At 37.2% G+C, this 26,616-nt stretch overlaps 1 protein-coding gene and 1 long non-coding RNA gene across 5 annotated transcripts in view; one reads left to right on the top strand and one right to left on the bottom strand.

Moving 5' to 3' along the window:
* slc12a4 (solute carrier family 12 member 4) overlaps nucleotides 1–26,616 on the bottom strand; it is a 157,204-nt gene that overhangs the window by 28,408 nt on the left and 102,180 nt on the right. For both annotated transcript variants that reach the window (XM_072547396.1, XM_072547398.1), the window contains exons 9-17: nucleotides 23,514–23,678; nucleotides 20,890–20,988; nucleotides 18,767–18,824; nucleotides 14,184–14,358; nucleotides 12,375–12,493; nucleotides 8,195–8,293; nucleotides 7,742–7,861; nucleotides 4,481–4,585; nucleotides 3,138–3,306 (exon numbers count right to left, since the gene is read on the bottom strand). In XM_072547396.1, the coding sequence (XP_072403497.1) occupies nucleotides 3,138–3,306; nucleotides 4,481–4,585; nucleotides 7,742–7,861; nucleotides 8,195–8,293; nucleotides 12,375–12,493; nucleotides 14,184–14,358; nucleotides 18,767–18,824; nucleotides 20,890–20,988; nucleotides 23,514–23,678 (1,109 nt within the window). The remainder of the gene's footprint in view (nucleotides 1–3,137; nucleotides 3,307–4,480; nucleotides 4,586–7,741; nucleotides 7,862–8,194; nucleotides 8,294–12,374; nucleotides 12,494–14,183; nucleotides 14,359–18,766; nucleotides 18,825–20,889; nucleotides 20,989–23,513; nucleotides 23,679–26,616) is intronic.
* LOC140453046 (uncharacterized) overlaps nucleotides 18,310–26,616 on the top strand; it is a 28,180-nt gene continuing 19,873 nt past the window's right edge. For all 3 annotated transcript variants that reach the window (XR_011952288.1, XR_011952289.1, XR_011952290.1), the window contains exons 1-2: nucleotides 18,310–18,627; nucleotides 25,122–25,225. This is a non-coding gene — a long non-coding RNA (uncharacterized lncRNA). The remainder of the gene's footprint in view (nucleotides 18,628–25,121; nucleotides 25,226–26,616) is intronic.

The raw sequence follows: 26,616 nt of genomic DNA, 5'->3' as shown, positions 1-26,616 counted from the left end.
TTAAGTAATTTATATAAAATATACTACAAACAACCTTGCTGCTCATATATTCTATGTGGTTTCTATCATGAATGTTTTTATTTAGATATCACCAATGTACCAACATTAGATTTGCTCTGGAGGAGTTTTCTACGTTTTGTGTATATAGTTATACAAATCTTTAACTGGGAAATTTAACCAAGATATATTTCACAAAAGTCTAGGAAATGATAGAAAAATTGTTAATTATTCTGTGAATTTGAAAATCAGATCCTTTACATGTTCTTGGACTGTATATTCAGCAATGTGCACTTGCATGCATGGTGAGAAGAGAAATTTTCTCAAAATATTTTCATTTGAAGATAGAAAATTAATTTAAATTGATCTATACACCCTTCTACGACACTTTCCAAAATAAAAATTGGTTTGTGTACTGCTGCAAAGACAAATTGAACCCTACCAATTACTGACGTGCAGCCGGACTTTAGGGCTTGTGTGCCTGAAGGTCCCGGCAACAGTGTGAATGTCACCTCCCCTGGCTCCTGAGCACAAGAATGATACTGAAGAGACTGGTTGCATAATTAATGAGGCAGGGAACAGAAGATATCATCACAGAAGGTTGCTGTGGACCACGACTGGACACATGTTATGAAAGTCCACAAAAATAAACCAGCTCAAAGAGATATTGCAGCCGCTGAATCCCAAACATTTTGGAACGGCATCAAAGAGTCCCAGTGAATTTGAACTCAGTGGCAATCATGAAAAAAAAACAGCTCTTCACTTATTGATGTTATACATAGCACAGAGGAAAATATTTGTGGTTGTTGGTGGTGATCAGTCACCTCAATAATGTTTTTTTGCTAGTTCACATTTATCCACATTATACTTCAGTGGCCATTCATTTCCCACCCACTCAAAATCCAAATCACATTGAAGCAACCTCCTCACAGTTCAGCCTCCAACCCAACTTTTTTCGCAAACTTGGAGGTATTACCTTTTCTTCCCTCTCATGAATAGCTGGGAATAAAGCATTGATCCTCGCAGTATCCTACTAGTCATTGCCTTCCATTCAGAAAAAGGCTCTTTTATTCCAACTCTTTATTGTCTGTATGTCAACTAGTTCTCTGTCCATATCAGTACAGTACACACAATCCCAGGCACTTCCATGCTAATTTCTCATGAAGGACGTTATTGAAGGCCTTCCTAAAGTGTTAGTAAACCACATCCATCCTTATCAAATCAACTAGCTACATCCTCAAAAGATTCCATAAATTTCCATTTTGTGAATTCATGCTGACTTTTTCCAATCCTGTCACTGTTTTCCAAGTAATTAGAAAAGATTTATAATTGATGCTAACATTTTCCTCACTACTGATGTCAAGTAAACTGGTCAGTGATTACCTGTTTTCACTCTATCACCTTTATTTTTTTTAAATCATTGAATCTTGAAAGATGACCACCAATGCATCCACTATTTCTAGGGCCATTTCCTTAAATATGCAGAAGCGGAGATTATCAGGTTCTTGGGATTTATTGCCTTTAATCCTATCAATTTCCCTGATACCATTTCCTTACCAATACTGATTTCTTTTAGTTCCCTGCCTTTCACCAGACCCTATATTACCAAATTTTCAGAATGTTATTTGAGTCCTCCTTTGTAAAGGCAGAAACAAAATGTGCATTTAATTGATCCATCACCTTTTTATTCATTATAAGCTTCATCTGTTGCTGAGTGTAAGGGATCTACATTTGTCTTATTTAAGTTTTTTCTCTCATATCTATAGATGCTTTTACAATTAACAAGTTTATCTGATCCTCACAAGTATCCTTTCACATTCCATTTTCTAACTTTTACTCAGTCCCTTTATCCCTTTTTGATGAAAGAACACTGCTCCCAATCCTCAGTTCTACTGTTTTAATGGCCAATTTGGATATAACCTTCCTTGGATCTAACACTATACCTAACTTCTCTTGTTAATCCTGGTCGGACCACCTTTCTGGTTTGACTTTTGTGACGGACAGGAATGAACATTCGTTTCAGTTTCTACTTGAGGCCATTAAATGTTTATAATTGTCTATCAACCTACTGCCTAACCCCATTCTTTTAAGTAATGTTCTCCTATTTATCATAGCCAGCTCATAATTTACCACTGTAGTTTCCTTTATTTAGATTCAGAACCTTAGTTTCAGAATCAACTACATCATTCTCTATCCTAATGAAAAGTTCTATCACATAATGGTCACTCTTCCCCAAAGTGCCTTTCGGAGCTAAGTTGCCAATTATTCCTTTCTTATTCCACAATATCCAACTTAGGATGGTCTGTTCTCTAGTTAGTTCCTCAATGTATTGATCAAGAAAAGTCATCCCATAGATATTCCAGGAATTCTTCCTCTATGGTATCACTTATGAACATAGGTACAGAAGTTGGCTGCTCAGTCCTTTGAACCTGCCCCACCATCCAATGAGATTATGGTTGCTCTGTGGCTTAACTCCATATACCTACCTTTGGCCCATATTACTTACGTGAAAAAAAATTGATCTCAGATTTAAAATTAAACAACTAACCTAGCACCCTCAGTCATTTGTGGAAGGTAGTCCCAAACATACTATGTAGAAGTGCATTTTAATGTCTATCCTGAATATTCTGGCCCTAATTCTCCAGCTATACCCCTAGTTCTGGAATCCCAAACCAGTGGAAATAGTCTATTTTTATTTATGCTGCATTTTCCTTCAATCAGATCACCCCTTAACCATCTAAATTCTAGAGAAAGCAGGCTTAATTTGTGTAATCAGTCCTCATAATTTAACTCCTAAAGTTCAGACATCATTCTTGTAAAGCATATATTGTACTCCCTCCAAGGTCAAAATATCTTTATTAAGTTGTGATCCCCACACCTGCTCACAGTACTCAAAGTGGGTCTAACTAGGGTTCAATTTGAGTTGTAGGAGAAAATTAACTGCAAATGCTGGAATCTGTACTGAAAACAACAAATGCTGGAGATCACAGCAAGTCAGACAGCATCCCTGGAGTGAGAGAGAGAGAGAAAGCTGAAATTTCAAGTCTAGATAACCCTTGGTTAGAGATGATTTGATTTGACCACATCTGTAGTATCAAGAGATTATTTAAACAAAAAAAAGTATACATTTTAAATCATACTTGTTCAGCAGCCTGCGCTTCCCCATAATTTTCCAGGAAATTTCCTTGAATAACAGAACCAACAATAGTAAGACCCTTGCCAGCTTTTAACTGAGAGGCAAATGTTAGCAATCTGGGATGCTTCACATGCAGATCTTCATCCAGTTTCAACATAACTAACAACTGAGGCCTAGGAAAGAAAGCATTGAAGAGTTAGTGGGATAATTCAACACAACTAAAGTTAAGATAATGTTGAACACTGCCAGGACTAAGATACAGAGCTCAGAAAGAATGGAGCTAGATTGCTGAGAAAGACAAAAAACACCCTTTGATCTTCAAGAAAGGATTTACTCAAGATGAATACTAAATTTGCAGATTTAATTTGTGTTGTCAATTATTAACTGACAAGTCAGGTTTCCCAAAATGATCACATAAGATCAGGTCCAACTGGTATCTTTGCAGTTAATAAATTAAACAAAACTATAGAATGAATTAAAGAAATAAATATCAGTGCTGATCATGCCAAAAGGACAGTGAGCATGTCAGCAAGTGGGAAAAAAAGGGAGGGACTGGATATGTTGGGTCAGTAATCATCCCCAAATGTAATGATATCAATTAAATTGAAACTGAATGTCACAAGAAATATCCATCTTCAGACATAAAATCCTACAAAATTACAAGATAATAAGTTTTAGCAAAATTATGAATCTATTTTAAGTTCATTGAGAACATACAGTTGTGATTGGTGCAGAAAGATGCCATTTGGAGATTCTGCACACTCCTAGTATTGGAGATTTGCAAGCTAAGTACAGAAAATGACTGTCTGATTAAAGGCATTATCCAAGTTTATTCAGGCACAGAAAGGTGGTTTTAATAAGGTGAACTGGTTGCAGATATAATACTATTTGTGGAAAAGAATTTCAAACTTCTACTACTGTTAGTGTAAAAACGTTCTCCAATTTCATTCTTGGATGGTCCACCTCTAATTTTTAGGCCATTTCTCAATAAAATATAAAAAGAACACTGGGCTCTTATTAAAAGTATGCATAGTTTTAACTAGGCCAAATGATTTCAGTTTGGTCTTATCTTTCGAAATAATTATGAGTCTGCAACCATTTTACCTCTAGGATTACATCAGATATAGTAAATGGAGAATGACATGAAACATACCAGAGCTTAAGGGCACCCTGTATCATTACAATTCACAGTTGATTCAGATTGGGGTTACAAACAAAGATTTGGGCCACCTTTCAAATGAATTCATCATGTTTATATATTGTTGTTACACAGTCAAGCTTCATTCCATCTTATTAATAACTTTGAGCTTGCACAACGTAAGCGCTAAGTTGATTTCATTATTTTACCTCCAATTCTTCGTGTGAGGAGGACCTTCTTCCAACCTGAGCAAGGCATAACGAGCTGCGCTTAGGGACAGGCCCCGAATTCCATCACCCCACTCTTTCTCTGCACTGTAAAAAGATGTAAGTAACTTGGTTTGTCACACAATCCAACATCATTGAAATACTTAAAATAAGAGTAAATTGACATATACATCATCTATGAACTTCAATGTTTAAAAGCATTAAAAGATTTTCAACAAGCGATCCAACCACCAAGGTAGATAATAAGATAAAGTTGTTACAGTCCTACTGGACCATAGGGCTGCACTCTCATTACAGAGACAGACAGCTGGTGGTGGTTTCACTTGAAGGTCATCACACCTCAGGCAAGGCAAGAGGTTGAGGAAGAGAGTCTTTTATGGTAACTTCAGCTGATGCAAGAATTGAATGCACACTATTGGCGTTACACTGCATTGCAAAGCAGTAATTTAGCCAACTGAGCTTATGTAATTGAACTTTTAATGAGACCATTGTTGTTCATTGTTCAGTAAGTTCACTGGAGAAAATGCAGAATTTACAATGGCATGGCTAAGATGTAATTAAGAATTTATTTCAATTGCTAATCATTGTGGGGGTTCCCATCTAACGTAAGCAGTTACTTATATTTTTGTAATTTGCTGAGTATAAAAAGACCTAAATGTCAACCTAATGTTGCTAGAAAGACATTATGTAACACTGTCGTTCAGTTTCTTGAACTGTAATTCAGAAATCTGGACTAAAAGTCACACGAGTCATTGAAAATGACAGCAGATTAGAATTTAAGTTCAACAACAAATTAAATACATCCACAGAATGATGGTTATCACTGTTTCTGATATAAACTTAATATCACAAGACAAGGTAAGTAGACAAGGTCTTTTCCCCTGGATGGGGGAGTCCAGAAGTAGAGGGCATAGATTTTGGATGAGAGACTAAAGATTTAAAAGGGACCTAAGGGGCAACATTTTCACGCGGAGGGTGGTGCGTGTATGGAATGAGCTGCCAGAGGAAGTGGTGGAGGCTGGTACAATTACAACGCTTAACAGGCATCTGGATGGGTGTACAAATACAATAGACAATAGGTGCAGGAGTAGGCCATTCTGCCCTTCGAGCCTGCACCACCATTCAATATGATCATGGCTGATCATCCTTAATCAGTATCCTGTTCCTGCCTTATCTCCATAACCCTTGATTACACTATCCTTGAGAGCTCTATCCAACTCTTTCTTAAATGAATCCAGAGACTGGGTCTCCATTGCCCTCTTGGGCAGAGCATTCCACACAGCCACCACTCTCTGGGTGAAGTAATTTCTCCTCATCTCTGTCCTAAATGGTCTACCCCGTATTTTTAAGCTGTGTCCTCTGGTTCTGCACTCACCCATCAGTGGAAACATGTTTCCTGCCTCCAGAGTGTCCAATCCTTTAATAATCTTATACGTCTCAATCAGATCCCCTCTCAGTCTTCTAAACTCAAGGGTATACAAGCCCAGTCACTCCAGTCTTTCAACGTAAGGTAGTCCTGCCATTCCAGGAATTGACCTCGTGAACCTACGCTGCACTCCCTCAATAGCCAGAATGTCTTTCCTCAAATTTGGAGACCAGAACTGCACACAATACTCCAGGTGTGGTCTCACCAGGACCCTGTACAGCTGCAGAAGAACCTCTTTGCTTCTATACTCAGTCCCTCTTGTTATTAAGGCCAACATGCTATTAGCCTTCTTCACTACCTGCTGTACCTGCATGCTTACCTTACGAAGGGTTTAGAGGGATATGGGCCAAGTGTTGACAAATGGGACTAGATTAGGTTAGGATATCTGGTTGGCATTGACAAGTTGGACTGAAGGGTCTGTCTCTAGGACAGGATATGGGTGTTGCTTACCAGGCTGTCATTTAATGCAAATAACTAATTACCTTGAGATGGTCGGGAGTTACCTTTCAACTGCTGCAAGTCTTGTGGTGTAGCAACAGAATGCTGTTACAGGGAGAGCTCCAGGGGTTTGTTGCAACGATAATGAAGGAAAGGTGATATCAATCCAAGTGAAGATGATATGGTGGGGAACTTTCAGGTGGTGATGGTTTTTGATGGTTCTGTTGCCTTTGCTCTTTTTAGATGATAGAGGTCACAGGTTTGAAAGGTGCTAAGGAGAACTGGCAAACCATTGCAGCTCATCTTGCAGTTACAAAATTGCTGCTGTGCATAAGTGGAGGAAGGAGTGAAATTGGAGTTGGTACTGGGAATGACAACCAAGCAGACTGCTCACTCCTGAATAATGTCATGCTTCTGGAAATTTACTGTCTTAACTCATTCAGGAAAACATAGGACTCTCAACCCACATCAGTAAGGTTGGCTCTTCTGAATTGACCTAGCAAGCTACTCAGTTATGTTTAAGTTGGTGTCTCACTGCCACCTTCTCATAGGCAACAAATTACAAGCAACCCAGTTGCAGTGAGTGAATAGCAAAAAACAAGAACAGATTTTTGGTACCTCACACTGTAACATAAGACTTCAGCTGGGAAATGTGGATTTTATAATGACTGCTTTATTTAATCTTATTGATCTCAGAGGGTTATATCAGAAACAATGCAGAACATTGGAAGATGCAATTTCAATGGCTCAAAGATTATTCTGATTGCCTCAATGACAGCATTCAGCATTATGAGAAACTGAAACACTTGTGTTTTCATTAGAATAAGCCTTCCAACACAAGCTTTCTTTGATGAAACCAACTAAGAAAATATAGTAATGGTATTAAAATGCTTAGGATCAATGTTATCTCTCTAATCACATTTCTTTTCGAATTCACATATCCTCAGTCCACCAGCTGCAACAATCTAATTAGTAGGGGTGATGACTGGATTTCAGCAAATGAGGACTGAAATTTTGTTTAAAATTGTACATTTGGAGTACAATTCAATGTTTAACATCCTTCAGCAAAGGAAAGTGTGCAGCAAAATAAATGTCAAGAAATCTTTGGATGATGTTAGCAGTGATTCTCATCAGCAAAGTTGTTTAAACCACAACTTCCTGGATACAGAAAAAAGGTGCTGTTTGGTCTAACATTATTATGGGGAGACTTCTGGCCTCTCTCTAATAGCAAAGTTCCAGAGTTTAATTGTTTTAGTCCTTGAAGTGATGTGTCTCTTTATAACTATGATTATTCAGAAATCAGACCAGAAAAATTAAAGTTAAGGGTGAATTTCAAGCATCACGTAGATAAGAAAAATCTTTGGTCTTCAAGTACTCACCCTTGGTATTCAATATATTTGTATATCATCCCTGCAATTAACATCGCCACAAGAGCATAATACCATGAAGAAATGAACATTAGTGCAATGCACATGCTCATACCTAAAAATGACAAGGCCCTACAGAAGAAAAACAAATAAGAGTTATATTTATGTAATTGTGCATTTACTTGGCTCACATTTCACAGCTGATCATAAGATGGAAGAATCAAACCCAAACTGATTCTATTGTGCCCAGTTGTACAAGATTCTTGGTGTGTCAGAATGATGAATGTTACAAATCATCCTGATCTGCAAAGCCTTACGTTAATAGTCAAAAAATGTTAATTGAAGGGCTAATGAAGCTAATATAATGTTCATCTGGGCTCCTCAATTCTTCAATGTATAAAACACATTATAAATAATTTTGTGTAGAGTTGAAGATAGACTTAATGCTTTTAAACCTGTTCTTACCAATGGTAGTATTTAAACCTTGGACGCCAGTTTGGAGTTCGTAGAAGAGTTTGCACTGCACAGGCCAAGTTTACAAACAGATAGCACATTAAGAAAAACCTGAAAAATATAAGTAGAAACATTACTTGCATACTTATAAACTAAAAGAATAAATTCCGATAACATGACCTGAATTTCCATTCTCAGCACTCAACTTTAAGGTTCCTTCTTCCCCAGAAAGCAGTGAACAATTTAAAAAAAAGAAAAAAAAACCCATGATCTGTGAATGATATTAATTTAGAACCATATACAGGCTGCAGCATAGCAAGCAGCCATTTGAATTGTCCTGTCATTCACTCCCTAACAGCGTTGCAGCTCTACCTTTTAGAATATTGCATGCAAAACTTGTGAAACTTGAAAGATTCAGAAAAGATTTACAAGGATGTTGCCAGGGTTGAGGGTTGGAGCTATAGGGAGAGGCTGAATAGGCTGGGGCTGTTTTCCCTGGAGTGTCAGAGGCTGAGGGCTGACCTTATAGAGGTTTATAAAATCATAAAAGAGCATGGATAAGATAAATAGACAAAGTCTTTTTCCTGGAGTGGGGGAATTCCAGAACTAGAGGGCATTGGTTTAAGGTGAGAGGGGAAAGATTTAAAAGGGGGATGGGGACAACCTTTTCACGCAGAGGGTGGTTCATGTATGGAATGAGCTGCCAGAGGAAGTGAGGGAGGTACAATTACAACATTTAAAAGGCATCTGGATGGGTATATAAATAGGAAGGGTTTGGAGAGATATAGGCCAGGTGCTGGCAGGTGGGACTAGATTACATTAGGATATCTGGTCGACAATGGATGAGTTGGACCAAAAGGGTCTGTTTCCATGTTGTACATCTCTATGACTCTATGACATGCAGACTTGTCACACTCACCTTCTCAAGTGCAACTAGGGACAGGCAATAAATGCCGGCCCAGCCAGCAATGCCCCCGTTCCAGAAGTGAATGAATGTGACAGGTTTCTTCAAGAACAACTCAGCTCACCTAACTCTCCCACCACCAATCTAACTTTGATAGTTATCCAATTTCGTTTGGAAGCCACAACTGAATCTGCTTTCACCATGCCCTCAGATGATGCATTCCATATCTTAACTATTTACTGCATAAAGTAGTTTATCTTTAGTTATTTTTGGTTCTTTAGATACTGACCTTAAAACAATGTCCTCGGATTCTCAACTGTCATTGACAACATCTACCTTCTCTTGATTTTAAACACTTCTATCAAATCTCCTTTTAAAAGGAAAACAGCCTTGGCTTCTCCAATTTAAGTAAGTGAAATTGCTCATTGTAAAAATAGTTTATGTGAATCTTTCTGCACCCTTTCTAATGCCTTCACATTCTTCCTTAAGTTTAATGTCCAGAACTGGACCAACACTCAATATTCCAATTGAGGTTGAACCTGTGTTTTAGACAGGACCGTCATAACTTTCTTGGTGCTCACATGACTCTGCTTACAATTCACAGGAGCAGTTATAGCTTCCATTAGGTGCCTTATACCACTCTCATCCTGCCCTCCCACCTTTAGTAATTTGTGGACATATTCCCTCAGCCCATCTGGTCCTGTAATTACTTTAGAACTGTATTCTTTATTTTGACTTACCTCTTCTCAATCTTGCTACCAAAACATGTCACTGTGCATTTCTTTCCATTAAACTTCATCTACCATGTATCTGCCCATTCCAACAATTTGACATGTCATCTTGAAGTCTATCACTAAGCTCCTACAGTTCATAATACTTCCAAATTGAGTCTCATCTTAGTTATCCACACTGTGTTCACAAGCAATTTAAAATTTGCCATTTGAATATATTAATTATCTAACGTTAGTACTAGATTTTATTTTCCAACTTGTTTCCTTCAATCTTAGTATTCCAATTTCACTTTCTTCACATTCATTGCTCAACAATTTCATAGTCAGATTTAAAAAAAAAACACCATCCAAAAAAAAATCTCCAAATCATCAGGATCAAAAGATATGTACAAATTTATTTAAGTACACACAGAAAAATTGCAGCTATTATTTGAGGGAAAAGGCACATGAACAAGCATAATAGGGAGTTAGAAGAATCACTTAACTCCAAGTAAAGAGACCTGGTACAAAGCAAGCATAAATGAAGAGCATAAAATAAAAACAAATGTGGCAGGGAAATTACAAAGATAAATAGTTATAGAATCAGAGTCATACAGCACGGAAACAGCCTCTTCGGTCCAAACTGTCCTTGCCAACCAGACATCTCAATTTAAGCTAGTCCCATTTGCCAGCATATGGCCCATATTCTTCAAACCCTTCCTATTCATATACCCATCCGGATGCCTTTTAAAATGTTGTAATTGTACCAGCCTCCACCACTTCCTCTGGTAGCTCACTCCACACACGCATCACCCGCTGCCTGAAAAAATTGTCCCTCACATCCTCTTCAAACCTTTCTACTCTCACCATGAATCCATGCCCTTTAGGCCTGGATTCTCCTAACCAAAGAAAAGGACCATAGGCATTAACCCTATCCACATGCCCACGATTCCAAAAACCTCCATAAGGTCACTCCTCAGCATCCAAAACTCTGAAGGATAGTGTCCTATGAAGAACCATTTCAGGGGCTAAATCTAGAATGCATGTTTTTGTTTCATTCTTTACCCTTGGAATGTTTTTCCAAACATTAATTAAGCTTAAGAGATGGAAGTAAAAAGCCACAGCCACTGACACAGACAGACATTTTCAACAGAGTTACTGACAATTTGCTTAGAATCACATGCAGCAGAATAGTATCCAAAATCCCAATTTATTGTAGAATGTAATGCAAGACAAACTTTCTCTCCTTTCTTCGAATGGAGATTACATATTTAAGTTATTTAGTTATTGGGGTCCTTTCCCTCACTCCACCATGTGTGTGTTTGTTTTCATCACATTCTGCATTGTTCACTTTACCTATTTTTTAAAAAAAAAATTCTTTCCAATTTTGTTTCTACATTTCTTTACTTGTTTCCACTTTAGAATTATGTTTTGAAGCTTAATTTCAATATCACACTCACTGGCTTTCTACAAGAAATGCTCAAGGAAAAAAATTCCCAAAAAGAGAGCAAAACACAGGAATTCAGAGTTGGGTGGCAGATTCATTTTATTCCCCAAACCAAATCAGAATCTATGAAACTACTTTGAAAACATATGATAACATCTGCTTGAAAATTGTGAGCTGACTGATTGTAGAAAGATCTGTCAGAGTGAAAACACTAAATTACAGCAAACTTTTGTTAAACTGCACCTAATGAACTGGCATTTTTGATAAACTAGCATAAAACATGTATCTCATATAGAGAGGTTAACTGTATTATTGCGATCTCCACGATGTTAGAGTACTCAGTTGAAGGTGCAAATGAGCAAATTCAGAGGGTAAGTTTTATTTAGGTACAAGCTTTTGGGCACTCCAATGCTCCAAAAGCTCGTTTTTCCAAATAAACCTGTAGGGCTATAATCTGGTAGTGAGTGATTTTTAACTTTGTCCACCCCAGTCCAACACCGTACCTCGACAGTGATTAATGTTGTAACTAAAAGTATAACACAATGTATATAACCCTGCATTATTTAGTGTGTTTTTACATTGATTATGTGGACTTCTTGAGCAATCAGAATATATGATCATCCAGGACATTCTTGGTCCCATATATGCCAGTTAAAGAAAAGTTTGCTGTAATTATAGTTGCAAGATCAGTCCTAATCATTTAGAACCTGCCATTCATCACGATCAAATATTGATCAAGAATTATCACTTTAATTGTGGAGGTTTAAATGATCCAAAGCACAGCATAGAATACCGGGAGTATTTCTCTGGTTTCTACTCAATATACCTGGATAAATGGCAATAAATCAAAAGTGATCAAACAAATGTTAAGTTCCCACCATAGAAAATGGTATTTATAGCCTTTATTTAGTAACAATGATGCACGTATTCTACTTAGTGTTTTGGATATCGCTCAACTAAATTTTTTTTTAAAAAAGAAAAGGAGATATCTATAAAAATATACAAGGGAAAGGAAAAAAGTTCTTTTGAAAATGGAAGTGATGCAGATGTCAATGAAACTGATGATTTGAGAATTTAAAATGTAGAACGGTGATTGATTCAAAAAAAGGTTTTACAAGAAATTTCACTTACATTGAGAGAATGGGTGCCACCATATCAAGTGAAGCTATCAGAATTCCCAGTTCAGCTATAATAGCTGTCAAAAGAAGAGCCCAGGTTGGCTCACCATTGACCTTTCCATTGCCAAACACCTACAATATTAAAAGATACCAACAAAACTTTAAAATTCAAAATCTGTATTAATATTTATAATTCATTTCATAATCTTTAAGAATGATGAGTTCGGGAAAAAAAAGGAAATGCCATTTCATGAGAAATTTGTTCTGAAAATAGTCACTGTCTAATTTGAGATATTTAAGTGGTGGTTTTCACATCTTCAAATGTATGGGTTTCCTGTACTGAAGCTATAAATCCTAAGATACATTTCCTAAAGTGTACACAGGGCTTTCTGCGTTCATTACATTTTGTGTTTTAAGATTTACTGATGAGAGACTATAAATTTCGGATATATGATAATAAAACCAAAATGACAGCAAGAAACATAAAAGACTTTAACATGATAAAGGAGCGAACATAAAATGGCCTTCAAAAGGTTCTCAACATGGATTGTTACGCATCAAGATTTCTATATCTAATCATTGATCACAATTTATCATTACGTAAATAACTGCTTACAGCCTTCAGGACTCAACATACAGTTTAACAAATTTCAGACCATGAGACCTCCATCCTTGTTCATTACCCACCCCCTACAATCCCAGGTTCTGTTCTGATTGGGCTGCAAGCTATTTTTAATTACTCATAGTCCCGGTTATTTTTTCCTAGCTTACTATTAACAGTCCAATGTCTGCTTTGCTTTATTTCCTCTCTGTCTGGATACTGTCCCCATCTATCCATCCCACTCATTCCCCCCTAAATCAGCATAAATGCTATCATTTCCTAACTACTTTCAATTCTGACAAAGAAGTCACTGGACTTCGAATATTAACTTCACTCTGTTTTTCTCCACAGATGTTGCCAGATTTGAAGCTATTTTTGTTTTTGTTTTAGATCTCCAGTATCTGCACTTCTGTTTTAGAAGGACAGTAGCTTACTTTTTTGATGTAATTATTAGAAATGGAAAAGGTCAGAAGGGGGGAAACCAAAGCTTGACACAGAGGCTTTAGTTCTGACCTTCACAAATTAAAATAGAAAAAGCAGAAGAGTGGGAAACATTTTGAAATATTAGTTTCATTTGTTCATATTAAGATTGATAATGGCAGCTAAAGAGCACTCTCCTATACAGTTTACAAAATCAGCTGTGGAATAGAAGTGGCTAAAAAATCAAGTTGCTGAAAAAATTCAGCAGGTCTGGCAGTATCTACAAAGAGAAATTGAAGTTAACATTCGGGTCCAGTGACCCTTTGTTTCTGATTTCTAACATCCACAACTTTTTTTGTTTTTTTTTGAATAGGAGTGGCTAGCTTTTTAACAAAGTAAATCTCTGTTCAGAATGAGTCAAAGATTTATTATAATTTGGTTTAATTTATTCTTTGCAAAAACAGTTTTGTAATGGTTAATTTTAAGATTATTTGAATAGGTGGAAAAAAGTGCAAATATGTCAAAGTGTACACAGTGACAGCTTGAAATGACGTCAGGAAGTGGTAACTGAAAAAATACTCTGCAGAACTTGTAGAAAATAATTTAAAGCGGTGACATATGCCTGAAAGTTGCCCTTGATGGGCTGAAAGACCTACAGGAAAAAAATTAGAGCAAAGTTATGATCAAAGTTGCATTTAATAACTCACAACAATTAAGCTGCACAAAGGCTTCCCTAAAGCTATATTCAACATCAATTCTAGCAGCAAGAAGGATCAATCAAAACAAATATAGTGTACAAACCCGTAAGAAAGGTATGATGTTGTCTTTAGCTATGGCTTGCAACAACCGTGGAGCTCCGGTTAGACTCTGTAAACCAGCACCACATGTCGAGAAAAAGGAACCAATCACAATAACCCAAGGAGAAGGCCAGGCCAGAGTGCCAACAACCAAATTATTATTCACAGCATCCCCATACCTGGACAGGAAGAAGGAAAAAATCCATACACATATTTATATATTGAAGAGGTTTTCAACATCAAATTAAGTAGTTTTTTGCATTTGAAAGCATGTACATTTGAAAGAGACATTACATAAGAAAAACCAAACAATTGGAAAAGTCAGAATGGACCATAAATTGCTGCAGGTGGGCAATGGACAGAATTTAATCTTGCCCTTGCGCCTATATTAAAATATCACAGAAATTTTGTGCTATATTGTTCAGATTACTAGCTGATAAAACAGCAGCAAGGGAGGTTGAGAATCTTGGAGCATACTTGAAGCTCGACATGGACCCTGAATTTCACTTAATCAGCTGCTTGCAATTAAACTGTGAAAAAAAAAGTCAGATTTACGTCACAGAAAAGCAATGAGAGTTGTTTTGCAGGTAAGGAATTAACGCTAAATAGCAGTGATTTAGAAAAAAAGTGTATTATTATTATTAAGGGATTAACTGAGAAGCACCAGGGATAAGGAAAAATTACAGGATAAGGAAAAATTACAGGATAAGAAGAGACTGAAGATAACTTAAAGGGAGTAGCTTTCAGTGGTGATAACTTTTAAACAGTTATTTTTGTCATAATATACATAACATTCATGATCCTTAAGGGATCCAGGTAAAAGAAGTGGCCTAGAAATGTTATTTGAGTTAAGGGCAATCTGAACATTTAACCTCAAAAGGTATGAGAGAGGGAAGGAGACCTCAAGGCTATCATGTGCTCCCCCTGCTCTTGCTGGGAAGTTAGGCACATTTCCAGTGTCCAGCAACAACATGTGTGCAGTAAGTGTCTCTGGCCCCAGTTCCTGGAAACCCATAGTTTCGGAGCTGAGGACACTGTGGAACATCAGTGAGGTGGAGAGTATTGTGGATAGCATACACAGATTGTTGTCACTCCGCATAATAAGGCTCCCCAGCTAGCAAAGGAATGGGTGACCACCAGATAGAGTAAGTAGACTTTGCAGGTAGTGTAGGAACCCCCTGGCTATTCCCCTGCAAAACAGTTGTATCGCTTTGGATACTGTTTGAGGGAATGGCCTCTTAGAGGAAAGTGGCAGCAACCAAAGTCATTGTGCCAAGCTGTCTCTGCAAGGGACAGGAGGAAAAAAAAGAGCAGGAATGCTATAGTAATAAGTGAAGGGAACAGTGAATAAGTGAAGTAATAGTAAAGTGAATGGTTCTGTGACCACAAATCAGACTCGACAATGGTATGTTGCCTTTGTGTGCTCGGGTCAGGAACATCTCCGAATGTCGACAGGACATTCTGAAGTTGGAGGGTGAACAGCTAGTGGTCATGGTACACAATTGGTATCAATGATGTAGGTAAGAAAATAGAGGAGGTCCTGAAAAGAGAGTGTATAGGATTAGAAGTAAATTTTAAAAACAAAAAGGACCTCAAAATTAGGATCTTGGAATTGCTACAAGTCCCATTTGCGAGTCAGAATAGAAATATGTTGGATGAACACATGGCTAATGAAACGGTGAGGGGAAAGGTTTCAGCGTCCTGGGGCATTGGGACTAGTCTGGGGGAAGGTACACCAGTACAAGCTGGATGAGTTGCACCTTGGCAGGATTGGAACTCATGCCCTAGGGGATGTGTTTGCAAGTGCAGTCAGGGAAAGTTTAAACTAAAATGGTAGGTGAATGGAAATCCAAACAGGAAGGCAGATGATGGGAAAATAAAGACTAAAACAAATGACGGAATTGGAAATACGAAAGATAGTAGGCAGACAATTCAAGCACTAGAATCAAGCAGGGCTACAATGTGTGGTATTACAAATGCTAAAAAGACAAGCCATAAGATCTTATGCCTCAATGTATGCAGCATTCACAACAAAAATGGATGAATTAGTCAAGTAAAATCAATCTTAATGGATTTATATTGTAGGGATGACATAGAATGCAGGGCGATCAGGAATGGGAACTGAATAGCAGACAGGTTTACAGTTTTTAGAGAACACAGACAAAAAAAAAAGATGAGCACTGCTGATTGAAAAGAAAATTAATGTGATTATGAGGAAGAGTATCAAGCTCTAGTGAGGTAAAATTTGTATGGTTGAGCTTAGAAACACCAAAGGGGCAGAAATGATAGTAGGGGTTGTATACAAGGTAATTGGGGATATTTAAGAGACTGCTGGACATGCATATGGTCACAGAAATTTGAGGGTGCATACATGAGGATCAATGGTTGGCACAACATGGTGGGCTGACGGGCCTGTTCTGTGCTGTACTGTTCTATGTTCTATATATAGCCCTAAATTGTAGTGTAATATTGGGGAAGGCATACAAAAGAAATTAGAAATGTAAGTAATAAAAAGGTATAGCTATAATTATGGATGACTTTAAATTATATATAGATTGGGAAAAATCAGCAGCAATGTTGTAAAGGAGAAATTCTTGGACTATATCCATGATAGTGTTATGCATCAGTATGTCGAAGAACCAACTAGAGCAACGGCAATCTGATATCTGATTTACATTGCTCTCAATTTTTATTAGAGAGGAGACAATCCTTGACTAAGTATTCTGTAACGAGGAAGAAATAATTGACAATCTAGTTGTGTGTGAGCTCTTAGATAAGAGGACTACAAAAGGATAAAATTCATTAGGGTGGGAGAGTGACATAGTTGGTTCTGAGACTAGGTTCCTGATTTAAATAAAAGGAAAACCACAATAGTACGAGGTGTGAGCTAGCTATGATAAATTGGGATTGTTATTTAAAAGGGAGGAGGGTAAGAAGGCAACAACAAACATTTAACGATGATTTGCAAGAGTTATTCATTCCATTCTGGCATGAAAAATAAAACAGGAAACTTGATCAGACTATGGCTAACAAGGGAATTTAGGGATACTATTAAATTCAAGAAAGAGGCATACAAAGTGGCCAAAGAAGCAACAGACCTGAGAATTGGGAACAGTTTAAATTCTAACAAAGAGACTGACTAAGATGGAGAATGTAGAGTAGGAGAGAAAGATTGCAGGGAATAAACAGATAGTAATAGCTTCTGTAGGTATGTGAAGAGAAAAAGAATTTGTAAAGACAAATATCAATCTCCTACAATTAGAAACAGGGGACTTTATGGGAGGGAACAGAGATGATAGACCAATTAACTATATACTTTTGTTTTGGCTTCTCCAAAGGAAGACACAGAGCACCCCAAACAATACAGGGGAAAACACATGGCTTAAATGGAAAGGAGGAACCGAAAGAAATTAATATTTATAGGGAAATGGTGTTGGGAATCTAATGGGATTAAAGGCATACATGGTTTCCAGGGCACTGATATATTTCATCCCTGAGTACTTAAAGAAGTGGCCCTAGAAATAGCAGAATTGCTAGTGATCATTTTCCAAAATTCTATAGTCACTGGATATTTCCTATTGATTGGAAGGTCGTTAATGTAACCCCAATATGTAAGAAAGGCAGCAATGGGGAAAAACGCAAATTATAGATGATCAGTTTGACATTGATAGTGAGGAAAATGTGCAAAATGGATGGAGAACTGGTTTGCAGACAGAAATAAAGATTAGAAATTTTTTTTTCCATTTGGCAAGCAGTGATCAGTGGGGTACTGCAGGGATCAATGCTTGGACCCCAGCTATTCACAATATATATTAATGATTTAGATAAGGAAACTGTAATACTTCTAAATTTGAAGCTGACACCAACCTGGCTGGGAGGATATGCTGTGAGGCGGATGCAGAGAAACGTCAGTGTGATTTAGTCAAGTTATGCAAGTGGACAAATACATGCCAGATGCAGTATGACGTGGATAAGTGTGACATTATACACTTTGGTAGCAAAAACAGGAAGGCAGATTGTTATCTGAGTGGTGCTAGATTTGTAAAGGGCAACGAAACCTACATATGCTTGTACATCTGCATGCTGAAAGTGATCATGCAGGCACAGCATGCAATGAAGAAGTGAAATGATATGCTAGTCTTCACAGTGAGAGGATTCATGTACAGGAGCAGGGACGCCTTCCTAAAAATGTCGAGGGTAACCACACCTGGAGAACTATCTGCAGTTTTGGTTTCCTTGTTTGAGGAAGGATATTCTAGTGATTGAGGAAGCGTAAAGAAGGTTTGCTAGACTGATTCCTGGACTGCTGAGGCTGATGTCTGGAGAGTGACTGGATTGATTAGGAATGTATTCACCGGAGTTAGAGGAATGAGCAGTGATCTCATAGATACCTATCCAGTTTTAATAGATGGAGAAAGGATGTTTCTGGGGAGTCCAGGAGACAGAGGGTGAGTGAAAGAGATGAATATTTTAATTGGATATTATTCTAACAAGATTCAAATATATTACACAGATCAAATGTATTTTCAGACAGACTTTTCACAAAAGAACTTTTTTTGTTCCTTTCAAAAATGATTTCGTACTTACTTATCTCTAAGTACAACATCCTCAATACAGGCTCCAAATAACACCACACTGCTCAAGTCTGATTTTCAGTCAAGCAATATAAAAGTTAATTAAACTGAACTTTGTAGGCAGCTGAAAATGTGCTTCAAGAGCTAATTAACAAAAAAAAAATTAGGTGTACAAGTAAACAGAATAACAAAATTTGGAAATAATCTTCCACCTTTTTAATATACGCTTCCTTCATTCTACAATTAAATTATCTAAGATTGTTTTGCATGGCCGATTTTTCTGATACTACCAAGCAAACAAGACAGTAAAATAAGGGTACAGCTCAGGATAATTTGTGATTTTAGGTCAGATATGTTTTGTTGATTCATTACCTTAATAAACCACAAAACAAGACCTAGAAAGTGGTAGGAACTGGTTTTAAAAACTGACTGTGTCTCATTTTACAGATTTTAGATAATGTGCAAATTAGTCAGAAACGCTAGCAGACTTCCTTCACTAATTTGGACCTGTCACTAAACAGGAAATTAACAGGTTCAGAATACACATCTGCTTGAAGAGACAGTATTCTATTGGGCAACTTTACTAATATCCAGTTTAAGGCATCTGAGATATTAAAAAATGTCAAGAACCTAGGTTAATTTATGCTGAAATGACTTAGTGGAGATATTTAAAATTCTTGAGAAAATAAATAAATCCCAAGAGTAAACAATTTTGAGTATGCCTTTTTAAACAACTTAAAAAGGCAATGTGAAATAGATTAATCGTGGAAATAGTGACCCAGATCTTCCAGTTAATGATGGAGATAGTGTGTCTGTTGCTGACTGCAACGACTTTGCCCACGTCCCATTTTATCCTGGAGTCTCTGAACCTTCTAGTACTGGCTCCAGCAGGGGTAAAAAGATGAAGAGTGCACAGAACAAATGGCAAGCTTATTCCAGCTAAGCCACATCCCCCTTTTCTTTCATGAATTTACAACTATAAGGTCTGTCTTCAGTTCATTAACTTATACAGTTTTGATTGGAGCGGTTATTCCTGAGGTTATTCCCCTCATAATTAGTGCTAACTCTCTCCCTCACCCCCAACAATGCCTGCATTCCCTGACAGTCAGCTTTCATGATGTAAGCCTGATAGGAGAAGGAATGAGAGAGAAGGTTAGGGGTAAGCTGAAAGTATGACAGAGCTGTTAGGAGGGGAAGTGGGGAAGGTGAACACTGCCCACGTATGTGTGCTGCCTGGGAAATTAAGCATTGCCAAGTGCGGCTGTTGTATGCGTCTGTGGGTGTCAACATTCCAACTAATGTATTTGAAGTGTGCTCCACTGCAGGCTTCACACCCATTTTGAAAAGGAAACCTACGTTTTGAAAAGAAATGCTTGAATAACTGCAGAGTTGGCACCAATAAAGACTTACTCAGGGTTCAGATGCATATCAGTGACATAAGTGAAGTCATTTTCCATTCTCTATCAAAGGAATTGAGCCAAAAAACAAGTTGTATTTTCATAGCATGTTCTATGACCTTCAGCCATCTCAAAGTTCTTTAAAGCCACTTCAGTGCTTTTGAAATATTATCACTGCTAGAACATGAAAAAGACCAACATGTATGAAGATTGATCCTCACAAACTGCAATGTGCAATCACCAGAAAAAAACTGCTCGAGTTGACTTATGCTGGTGGAAGAATAACTGTCGAAGACATTGGGGAGATTAGATTAGATTAGGTTCCCCTACAGTGTGGAAACAGGCCCTTCAGCCCAACAAGCCCACACTGACCATCTGAAGAGGAAACCACCCAGACGCATTTCCCTCTGACTTATGCACCGAACAATATGGGCAATTTAGCATGGCCAAATCATCTGACCTACACATCTTTTGACTGTGATATTCATGAGAATAGCACCATCTGGCAGACCAGACTCAGGATTTCCTTGATGCTACATTAGAGATGCTATTTGTGCTCAAGTCTCCTCCTGACCTACCATTAAATGATTTGATAACTTGCAAACTAGATTACAGGAAAGAAAGCAAACCGCACCTAACAAGCCTCAGGCATCCCCACATGGTGTTACAGGAAGTACTATGCGACTTAGTTCAATTTTAAGCTAATTTGTAAGAATCACTAATGAAATAAAAAGGATACAAATTAATGAGGTTGTAGCAATAGCCAGGATAGTACCAATGGGAATGGACTTCTGTGCATCTTTCAGGTCTCCTGATCTATTAGAACCAGCCATGATACCTAATAAATAAAAGCAGATAATTATGTTACATGAACAAGTACTTAGCTCCTTGTTTATTTTACTCAATTTTCTAATATTCTAATATATATTAGCACAATGGTGAATATGGAATACAAGGACAAATTTTGCAACAAATCAGCAAATAGCTTCTCAGAGGAAGAGGATAGAGGACTACTTTAAAATCACCATTGAATACAGAGAAAGTTCACTACATATCTACAACACACTACACTACATACACACAAATGTCAATACTGTCACTACTGTACAGCAAGTTAAAATATTCCACCTGCTTCAGTGACAGCTATTGTACTCGTGAAAAAAAAAATCCCCAAGAGATTTACACCTTATATATTGCAGGGCCACTGTCAAGAACAGAATGCGAACTGCAATTATCTTGGTTAACATTTGCTCCTGGAAGTAGGGGACAAAACTAGTTTTGTTAAAGCATTTTCACCCAACATATCAAACTACCATTCCAATTTTTACCACAGATACTGCCTGACCTCTTAACTTCCATTATTTCAGAATGACATCATTTTGGAATATTCATATTTTCTTCAAAATTACTTAGTACTCTGCTGCCTACATAGAGCCACTGTTGTAATGCATATTCTCATGCAAAAAAAAACACTACAATTCAAAATTTATGAACAGTTACATACAAACTTCCCTTTTAGTGTATTAGAAATCATAAATCAACATTGAAATGGAAACAAGTGACATTTTGTGCAAATGTTTTATGCTGGTTACAGTTTCGTCATTTGCATCAGTGCTGGCACAAGTAGTTCACCTTAAAGTCACATGACACAAGGTAATAGTCCAACAGGTTTATTTGAAATCAAAAGCTTTCGGAGCATAGCCCCTTCATCAGGTGACATGAGAGGGAAGCACACAGAATAGATGGGCGGAGAGATCAAATGATCATGCAAATGGTGTGAGTGGCGTATCGAATAATAAGTCTCTGTAGGTAACCAAGAGTGTTTGGCAGTGAGTGATGTGGCAACAGTTCAATAACAACCAAACGGATGATCTATAATCTGGTTAAATGCAAGTCTTATTGTGTCATATTATTCCAGTCAAATTAAAACTGAAAGAATTGCAGATGCCGTAAATCAGGAGCAAGGGCAGGGATTGCTCCGGTGGTGGTGGTCGGGAAGGGGGGAGCTCAGTGGGTCAGGCAACATTTGTGAAAAAAAAAATCAGGGGTTAGTGTTCTGGGTCTGGTGACCCTTCCTCTAGTTTTCTTCACAGAGGCTGTTGGACCTGCTGGGCCTTTCCTGTGGCTTCTGTTTTTGTTCCATGTTATTCCAGTCATTTGGTTTGTGTCCAGCACTATCTTATTTTAATTTTTTTGTAATTATCTCTCTCCTTCAGATTACAGGTCATCCCTTCACTTGTTATTCATCTGTTGACACTTTACTCACACTATCTGACACTCAGTCACCTGCAGAGACTTTTTATCTGACACTCCACTCACACAATTTGTATGATCTTTTAAGCTCTGTGTTCATGCATTCTGAGCTGTGTGCTGCCCTCTCACTAGACCAGACGAAGGGGCTTTGCTCCAAAAGCTTGTGATTTCAAATAAATCTGTTGGACTACAACCTGGTGTCACATGATTTCTGACTTTGTCCACTCCAGTCCAACACCTGCACCTCCATCCCTCATACAAGTGACTGAGAGTCTCTTTGATTAGACCCTCTTAAAAAAAATTGGAGCAAGACCTGCATTGATCTGGAAGATACACAGAACATCACATTTTCCCTAAGAATACAGAAACCATTAGAAAACCATTGAAACATAATTGAATGAGTCAAGAATAACGACCATTGTATAAATAAACAAACTTTCAACAGTACAGTGCAATTGTCATTACCTCTTAACATACCTAGTGTATTACAACATCTAGGAGAAAGTGAAGACTGCAGATGCTGGAGACCAGAGTTGAAAAAATGTGGTGCTGGAAAAACACAGCAGGCCAGGCAGCATCCGAGGAGCAGGAGAATCGATGTTTCGGGCATAAGCCCTTCTTCAGGAATTCCTGTGTTTTTCCAGCACCACATATTACAACAGCTAGATACACAACAGTTAAAATTCTAGCTAACATTAAGCATGACAACAGCATCCTGCTCAATTTCCATATACCAACTGCTCACTCTACAGTTGACATTTTCTAGTGTTTGATGTCAGTGCCAAAAATACATCTAACACGCGTGTATAAAAAATAATGGAAAGTAATTTCCAAGTGCCAGTTCTTGGAAAAGTAGAGAAATTATTCACATGTTAAAACTGACTTCTAATGATGTTATAACAATTATAGGACTTTCTGCATTTCAAAGAGCTTGTGCATTAGCAAACAATACCATGCTATTACACATTTTAAAAGTTTGCGCTATTGAAAGAGTGCCCACAATGCGGCAATTGCATTGTAGCAAATTAATGTTAATGAAATGTGTTATAGCAGAATGACCTGTACACCTTCCAAATCATCTCTCCTCCATAATAATTGAAGTTTCCTCACCAGTTACAGAAGGGAAGAAAATGCCAACCAACATTGTAAAGGTAGTAGTAATGTCAGCAAACACATAAGCATGTAGATTTTTTCTTGATCCAGAAGCTTCAACAGATGGTAAAGAATGCTTTTGTAATATCTCTCCTTTGGTCATGTAACTGCTCCAGAGATTCTCTGCAAAATTGACCAATAATAGGGAAATCTTAATTACAGCAAATCGTAAAGAAGCTAATTCATCACATACAAGACCGAAAAGATAGTTTTTTCCAATTATGTATCATTATTACGGCTGATGATTTTAAAATTAAAATCTGTGATTCAGATTGTTTGAATGATTATTTTAGATAAAAATAACCTGAAATAAAGCAGACAGTTAAAAATTCAAATTGTAGACTTTAGGAAATGTTTAAGTTAGTAATTAATCCAACTAGTTGTAATCCTGCAAAATATGCAACCACTAGATTAAATTTTTTCAAAGTTAAAGTAACTTTAAATTATAAAAGAAAATATACAGAACCTTTAGAACAAGGACTTGCACACAAATATTATTTTGGACAACTACAGTGTTTCATTATATTATTCTTAACATCTGTGTTTGAGATTCATGCACCTATCAGTGGGGGTGGTACTTTCCACTTACTTTAAAAGCTAAAATACCGTTTCTTTTAAAGAAAGCAGAACCTCAGCTGATTTAGACAGTTAGCAAAACAGTAGGCAATAAAATTAGGTTCACATTTTACTCTTTTAAAAAAAATAAATACATGACTTAAATTTCAAATGTTTTCTGCAAAAATATATAATCTTAATTTTGTATGTATGATGCACAAGTCAGAAAATACTCAATTTTGGCGAGTGAGGTTAGATACTTTTTTAAAAAAATAGAACAGTTCTGGCAAAAATTAGTGACTTCCAAATCTTCATGTTATGAACACAAATTCATTTGTGCTTGGTCAAGTATTTTGATTAACTTGAAGAGCTCTCAGTCTGTAATAAGTATTTCAAATGACTAAACCAACTGTACTTCAAATAAATTAGAGTGTAAAGACACAGGCAATGTGATGGATTGTTCATCATGTGATCATTCAGAAACTATTCAGTAAAAAAAAAATTAAAGTGTGGTCAAATGGATATAGAGGTACAATATGAAGGAGAGCCAATGAGTAAATCGATACTTTTTGAACTGATTTCTGTATTGGAAATTCTTCTACTAAACTCATAGAAATGACTTGGATTTTGTATTTTTTAAATTAACTATTTTTCTAATCAATCCGCTCAGAGATTTATTACACACCTCTGGAGCAGGTGGGACTTGAACCCAGGTCTCCCAGTCCAGGGATAGGGATGCCATTACTCTGTCACAAGAGGGCTGGATCTTGTTACATTTGAGGGATATCAAATCAGGAAGTGTGTGCAAACTCTGAAGAGGTATGAAAGGATTTTCAATATTTTGAACATTTAAGAGCATAGTGAATGCTTCTTCCAATAATTTAGGAATCTGACAATGAGGATGGTTTTTAAAACAAAAAGTTGTTCACAGCAAATGGGAATTGCTGACTGGGCCAACATAAATTTCCCATTATTAATTACCTTTAAACTGAGTTTTCTAATTTATTTCAGAGTGCAGTTGAGAGTCAATCATGCTGCTGTGGGTCTAGAGTGATATATAGACCAGACCACACAAGGATGGCGATTTCACTCCCCGAAAGACATTAATGAACCAGGTGGGTATTTACGACAATCAACAACAGTTACATGGTCACAGTTATTCTAGTTTTTAATTCCAGTTTTTTTTATTGAATTCAAATTTCTTGGCAAGATCTCTTGCTGCCTTGGTGTGGAACTGATGGTTGTGGTCTACCCAATAAATTATAGAAATTGGGAGAAAGTGAGGACTGCAGATGTTGGAGATTGCCCAAGTTCATTTCCATTGTGATTGCCATTTTGAACTAGTCAGAGGTATGAACAACACTTTGTAGTTCTAGTTTTTGAATGGTGCACAAAGGCAAGAACCAAATATCATAGATAGAGAGAAAATAAGTAAGATTTGTTTTTTTAAAACAAAAAGGTGATGGTTTACTATTGTCAGAGGATAAAAAAACAGCTTTTTCCAAATGTACTAGGGTGGGTTGGAATGTGAAGGAGCATACATAAAAAGGAAGTCAAAAGTCTAGGAACAGTTTCTGCTTTGATCACAAAATCAACATTCTGGGCACAAACTGCACTAGATATTAATTTTGTTTCTCAAAGTGAAGCTCTGATTAGAGTTTGCACACAAACGCATTTATATAACCACAAATATTAAAAGAACTTTAAAATACAGCACAGTCAACCAACATCATAAAATATAATTGTTTAATTTTTTTCTCCTTGTATTAAGAAATGCAATGATGTATTTGATAATGCTGACAATGGTTACACAGTCACCCTTTTTTTATAATTTCAGTTCCAGAATTTTTTTATTGAAATCAAATTTTACCATCTGCCATGGAGCAACTCTAATCCACGTCCCCAAACCACTAGTGTGGCTCTCTGGATTACTAGTCAGGTGACATGATCACTGCACCACCATTTCTCATTTATGCTCAATGTAACAGGCATTTCAAACATTTTGCAATTCAAAACATTGAGTTGTCTGATATCTGCTGAATTGTACAGGAGCAGGTCAAACTAGCAGATAATCTAGATCCAGGAGTGAATCACATCTCGGTTTAAAATATGAGCAGAAAGTGAGGACTGCAGATGCTGGAAATCAGAGTCGAGAGTGTGGTGCTGGAAAAGCACAGCAGGTCAGGCAGCATCTGCGGAGCAGTCCTAATGAACTGTTTATGCCCAAAACGCTGATTCTCCTGCTCCTCGGATGCTGCCTGACCTGCTGTGCTTTTTCAGCACCACATTCTTGATCCTAGGTTTAAAGTATGATCATGTGGGAATTATTAAAATACACAAATTTATTTCAAACAATTGGAATAATTTGATTTTTTACTTCAGCAGACAAAAAGAACTGGTTCAATAATTGCAATGAGTCATAATTTACTCAAGTGAACTTAACTCTGTAGTTGGTTAGGCTTACCTTTACTTGTTTTATTGGAATGATATTATGTATCAGAATTGA

Source organism: Chiloscyllium punctatum, chromosome 26, assembly GCF_047496795.1.
Source record: "Chiloscyllium punctatum isolate Juve2018m chromosome 26, sChiPun1.3, whole genome shotgun sequence".
NCBI lineage: Eukaryota > Metazoa > Chordata > Chondrichthyes > Orectolobiformes > Hemiscylliidae > Chiloscyllium > Chiloscyllium punctatum.
The sequence above is the reverse complement of the archived record's forward strand: the minus strand, read 5'-3'. Positions and strand labels throughout refer to the sequence as shown.